The sequence below is a fragment of the Podarcis filfolensis genome (genome assembly GCF_964270895.1).
Source record: "Podarcis filfolensis genome assembly, chromosome: W".
Taxonomy (NCBI): Eukaryota; Metazoa; Chordata; class Lepidosauria; order Squamata; family Lacertidae; genus Podarcis; species Podarcis filfolensis.
Window position 1 is genome coordinate 10,231,617 of NC_139619.1, and position 6,160 is coordinate 10,237,776.

Here is a 6,160-nt window from a genome sequence, read left to right on the forward strand (position 1 = left end):
GGGAGTTTTCCATAAGAGGAGATAAGATTTCTCTCTTCAGGGATATTCCAATCTCCGCTTGCAATTGGATCATTCCTCAACGTAACTAGATGGGCACTTGGGGTCGCAGGTGGAACAGGGGATACCCGGCTAGGTGTTTTTCCCGTTATTATAGGAACAGAAGAAGGAAACGAGCGTTCATTGTCAGTTAAGATGTTGGCAAAAAGAGGTTTAACACTCGTGTCCTTAAAGACTCTAGTTGTTACAATCTCCCAGGGTGCCAGCCGATCTTTTTGTCTTGCAAGAAGATGTGGGATCCTTGCAGACTGGAAGGAGAGCATAAATTTCCTTGGCCAGGGCGTGGCATTTAGGGGTGCTACAGATATAAGATCTATATGGAAAAAAGGAATATTTAACAAATCACGAAGGTACCCTTTAGCCGTCCTCAGGTTATTCCACCTAAGACTGGGGGCGTCACGGGAAAAAATGGATAAACATATTTTGTTAGGTTGAAAAATCAAAGATTGCTTATTCCTTTGGAGCAGTGGCAGCCTGCATCTTAGGCCCTTAGGGAGAGATTTCTGATCAAGTTGTCTCTTTAAGGCACTTACAAGCTGCACTGGAGATTGATGCAAATTAGATAGCTCAGTTGAGGAAGGCAGATGAGCCAGAAGGGCCCGTGACAGTTTGTTCAATGACAAAGAAATCCCCTCCAATTCCTTGAAAATGAAGCTTAAAGTCCTGATTACCAGTTGTATTTGATCAGGTACTAAATCATGGGCAGTTTGCCCTAATGCTTCCCGTTTCAGTGACGGAGGGGTAATTAAGGTGTCAGGGAGGAGGGCTTCCCTATGGCTTCCATCCCCCGCTGAATCAGCTAGCTTTTCCAACTCTCCTTGATCATACAGAGGCCAGAAGCGGTTGTATGTTTCGACCGCAGAAACAATTACTTGCTCCGTTTTGCTGTTATTGTTAGTAGATGGTGGGGGAGATTCAAGCTTTGACTGCTTTGCTCTTGGAGGTGAACAACCTTTCTCAGCAGATCTTGGTCGCTTGCCATGACCCATTTGTCGCTGTCTCACTGACTACGGAGGTTCAAAGTAGAGGTAAACGGAGACAAAAGAGAACTTATCTTTTATGGCCGCAACTCCTCTGCTACTCCTCCTCCACTGCTCAGCATAACCCAATCTTCAAGGCGGCGTTACTAATCAGCAGAAGGTTTGAATATCCTTGTTGATACGTATTGGCCAACCATAGAAGTAAAACGATTAAAACTTCTAACAGAGGTAAAATGATTTAAAAGTCAATTAAAAACAGCTAAAAAGACGGCTGTAAAAGGCTATAAAAGGCTATAAAAGGTTTGTAATCCGGAGGGTTCATGAAGGAGAAGTTGTTACAGCCGCCATCTTCGGGCGTCCTCCCCTTGCAGCATCCTTCTCAAAGAGCTAAGGCATGACTACGCTCACAGAGCTTAAATCCACCGTAAGGTGCAGCAATCAGGCCTCTGTTTCAACACAAAATACCAATGATCCTTATGCCAAGTGGGAGAAAGGTCGTCAACATGATGAACACACAAACCTTGGAGAGAAAAATGTAAAACAAAAAGCACCAGCAATTTAATTGGACTTAATGGAAGCCTCTGCTGATAAGAACATGTGAGCAACACAGATTTTCCAGACAGATGCAAAACCTAGAGCAGGAAACCTTAGACCTTTAGATATTGCTGGACAGCAGCTATGCTGGGGCTGATGGGAGTCCAACAACATCTGGAGCGTGTGCTGAGCTAGGAAAGCCCTCTAACTGGGAAACTACAGAGCAGTCCTACTTATTCCAAGGCAACCCTCCAACTTAATTGGGACTTGCTTCTAATTCAGGTTGCACAAACCTGCAACCTTAAAAAGCATTTGTAGAAGTCGCAGTCATCCTATGTTATAGCTACACTTTGCTCCTAACTGCCTGAAAGTGGTTTCTCTAGCCTAGGCTGGGGTATCCCAGACAAAGGAAATAAACAGGGCAAAATCCTAAACCACCACATATAACACAAAGATGTCTCTCACCTGGTCGTAGGTCAGAAGTCTCTGAAGCTGATTTTTAGTGATCAGATGACAATGCTGGAAAAAAGCGAAGCAACCACAGCTACAGGCTAGCTCATGGGGTTGGGGGACGGGGGGCAACCTGCTGCCACTTCCTGCAATATGTAGTAAGACTGATAACTAGGATTGGGCAGTATGATCATATTAGGCTAGTGCTCTGTGAACTAGACTGGCTCTTGAACTGCTTCCAGGCCCAATTCAGAGCATCCCATTTGGCCTTTCAAGTGTTTCAAGGTTTGGGAAAAGGGTACCAAAAGAAGGCCCACTTATGTTTGCACTGCCTCTCCACTGACTAGAATCTTTAGCAGGGGCAGCCCTTTCCCAGGGAACTCCTGCTCTTTCAAGTATGGCAGGGCCTTTTCAGTCATGGCACCCTACCTTTCAGAATAATCTCCCAAAGAGGTTCACCTGGCCCCTGCTTTGATGTCCTTTCAGCAAAGACTTTTAGAATTTCCCCTGGTTCTTGAATTCATGGGCAGGGCGCTTGTGGCCCTCCAAACCCTGCTGTAGTACACAGGAACATAGGAAGCTACCTTATATTGAGGCAGACCATTGACCCATCAAGCTCAGGTCGGACTACATGGACTGGCAGCAGCTTTCAGGCAGAGATCATGCCCAGCCCTATCTGCACACACTGGTGACTGAGCCGGGAACCTTCTCCATGAAAAATGGCCGCTCTGCTTTTGCGTTACTGCCCTTAACAAACTGCAACTCCCACCCCAATCACTGGAGAAGTTGCCCACATTTGCTATAATCTAATCTAATACATCTCTGCCACTCGGTTTATCTTGCTCTCTACTGGCTGCTCTAGTAGAAACCTTAGTGGTGCAGCTGCAGCAGCAGGGATCGCCGACACTGCACCCTCCTGGTGTTGCTGAAGTGGAACTCTCATGAGCCCCAGTCAGCAAGGCCAATTCTTAGCAATTATGGGAATTTTGGTCTATCAACATTTGGAGACCACTATGCTGCCTGCCATAAAGAAGGCTGATCACCGAAGAATTGATGCTTTTGAATTCTGGTGCTGGAGGAGACTCTTGAGAGTCCCATGGACTGCAAGAAGATCAAACCTATCCATTCTGAAGGAAATCAGCCCTGAGTGCTCACTGGAAGGACAGATCGTGAAGCTGAGGCTCCAAGACTTTGGCCACCTCATGAGAAGAGAAGTCTCCCTGGAAAAGACTCTGATGTTGGGAAAGATGGAGGGCACAAGGAGAAGGGGACGACAGAGGATGAGATGGTGGGACACTGTTCTCGAAGCTACCAGCATGAGTTTGACCAAACTGCGGGAGGCAGTGGAAGACAGGAGGGCCTGGCGTGCTCTGGTCCATGGGGTCATGAAGAGGCGGACACGACTAAACGACTAAACAACAACAAATGCTGCCTACCCTGAGCTACACACAGGCAGGAAAGTTACAGAAACGTGACTCAATTTGCTTCTCCAGATAGCGGAGACCAACAAGTTACATCAGCCAAGGCTCTTTCCCTCCAAGCCCTCAAAACGCACTCGTGTTTCATGATTGTCAGGTGCGGCAGACCCTGGTCAGGGGGCAGGAAGCTCATCTGGGCACAGATATCCTTGTAATCCTGGTTTCGGCGCTCGAAGTCTTCCACGTGGGCAGCAAGGTGGGAATTGATGATGCAGAAGCTGGTATTGTTGCAGACAAGCCTCACGGCCACACACCCCTTGTTACCCTGCAGGGGCGGAGCAAAGATGGCTGTTAGTGAGCAAGCAGGAAAGAGGGGGAAACTGGTTGGCAGAGATTAGAAAAACAGATAGACAGACAAAAAGATAGACATGGGGAATTCCGCTGTCAGAGTCTACTCCCCATCTTCCCCATGATGCCTGTGCCCACTGTCTCCCTCATCACTTCCTTGATGCGGCTGAGCTGGTCCTTCCTGACAAAGATGAGCACCAGCTGCACCTAGAAGATGCAAGGTACTGGGATGTCTACCAGCTCTGTTCATTGCTTGCTGTCCTGGGCCGGCTGGATGCAGATAGGAGTGGCAGGTGGCACCAACTGGGGATCCCCCAAGGGAAGAAGGCTCAGAGCCAGGGAACTGGTGGGGGGTCGTCCGAGGGAGAAGAGGGAGCAGACTGTGAGCAAGAGGAGGTGTTGGAAACTGAAGAGGCAGGAGGGCAGGAAGATTCTGTGGCAAACAGCAGTCCAGAATCCGAGGCAGAAGTGGAGGCTGGAGGTGGGGGTCAAGAGGCAGAGATCAGGCAGGCTGCTGAAGAAGCCAGGGGGTCTCCCCATCCTGCTGCGATCAGCTCCCCTCCCTGCTGGTCTCCCAGAACACAGAGAAATTAAGAGGAGGGAGCAAAGACAGGCAAGGTGTCAGAGTCTCAGGTTGCTTGGGAAGGACCAGGGGGAGGAGGAGACTTCAGAGAGTGGTGGGAGGGTAGCAACCTTCAGCCTTCACAACTACCTCACTGGGGCAAGACCTGTTGGGAAAGGTTTCTGTGATCACGAGGCCTGCACGGTTTGGGTTTCTTTGAATAAAGAATGTTGGCTTCTTTTGAATAAAACACCACTGACACCAGGTGTTTTTTCTTGCTGACCTCCTCCTCCTCCTCCTCCTCCTCCTCACTCCAGCTCCTGACAGCTGTCTGGCTGCTGAAGAAATGGGTGGGGTTGGACTTACTTTCTTGTACTTGGATTTGGAACGCAAATCCTTTTCCAATGGTGTAATCTGGGGAACCGGGTTCACGTCTCCGCTCCTCCACATGCAGCTGCTGGGTGACCTTGGGCCAATCACACTTCTTTGAAGTCTCTCAGCCCCACTCACCTCAAAGAGTGTTTGTTGTGGGGGAGGAAGGGAAAGGAGATTGTTAGCCGCTTTGAGACTCCTGAAGGGGAGTGAAAGACGGGATATCAAATACAAACTCTTCTTCTTCCACAGCTGTCAGCCACTCTTGCTCCTTTGTCGAGTCCAAGTAGAAGAAAGCCTCTGTGCTCAGGTCCAGCTCCTGGAACTGAATGCCCAAGTGTCAAAGAGAAGGATGTGGAACTGCAGGAATAGGACTCCAATCGGAACAGACGTGCTGGTTAAATATGCAAAGGCAACAGGAGTGTGCAAGGGCAGGCAAGATCAGGACCAGGAACAAACAAGTAATACCAGCCACTTCTTCCTCAGCTTAGCTATTCGGGGCCCCAAAGGAGCTTTGCTAATGAAAGAAAAAAAGCTTTTTCCTTGTATTTTTTAAGATGTGTCAGCCAGCCTGATATATAAGCACTATCCCAGTAGCCACAGGCAACCAGAAATTCTTTGAAGGCAAGTGAGTTGGTTGATGTCTTCATTCTTCCTTCACCTGGCAACCTGGTTTCCAGACTGGCTTTCCGGGAGCAGAAAACCACCTCTCAGATCTGCTGTGCCAAGCTTGTTTGCTAGAAGATTACCCCGTAACATCCTTGCCCTCTTTGCAAACCTCCTAAATGGCTAACCTTCTGTGTTTCCATGCTGGCCATGAAGGAATGGGCATTCCCCACTCTGAAAACAGCACAGAAATACAGCCTTTCTAGTAAAGGGGTAAAAAGAGCAAGCTAAACAGCCTCTGTAAAACAGTAGGATCTGAAGCTGCTAACCACATACTGATAAACATATCATAAAAGCAGACATGAAAAACAAATGGCCACTGGGTACTACTAACAGTCTGTCCATTCCATCTAGTCCATCAACCTGGTAATCTTATGTCCGAGGCTCTTAAGTCCTTTCCATGTCCCTTCTGCAGATCTTCTTCTTGTTTATACCTGCACTTTACCTTGTCTTTTGTTGGTCTCTTTCTTACTTTCTTTCCTTTCTCATTGAGGAGTAGGTCTCGGGGAGACTCCAAGCCGAAAATATCTCCATCTCCCCTCAGCAGATCAGCCCATTCCCCACAGTCCCATTCCCCACAGTCAGCAGTGTAGTCCAGAAAGTATTTAAAAGCATGTTTCAAAGTCCCTCCAAAATTAAGAGCCCCCACAACTCCAGACCCCCCCCCCGGCCCACTCCAGATTCAATCTTCAAGAACAGTGGCTTATGCTCCTGCAGGGCCTCGGGTCTCTCCATTTGTGTTACTTGAGGTTCGACAGCAACCTCCTCCATTG

General features: G+C 48.3%; 1 protein-coding gene across 1 annotated transcript in view; it reads right to left on the reverse strand.

The window, feature by feature from the left end:
* LOC310753760 (inositol polyphosphate 5-phosphatase OCRL-like) overlaps nt 1–5,061 on the reverse strand; it is a gene marked incomplete at both ends in the record, with an annotated part of 379,841 nt that extends 374,780 nt beyond the window's left edge. The window contains 5 exon segments of the mRNA XM_083595103.1: nt 2,037–2,090; nt 3,537–3,787; nt 3,895–3,994; nt 4,716–4,763; nt 4,972–5,061. Of these exon segments, the coding sequence (XP_083451229.1) occupies nt 2,037–2,090; nt 3,537–3,787; nt 3,895–3,994; nt 4,716–4,763; nt 4,972–5,061 (543 nt within the window).
* Nucleotides 5,062–6,160: the final 1,099 nt, after the last annotated feature.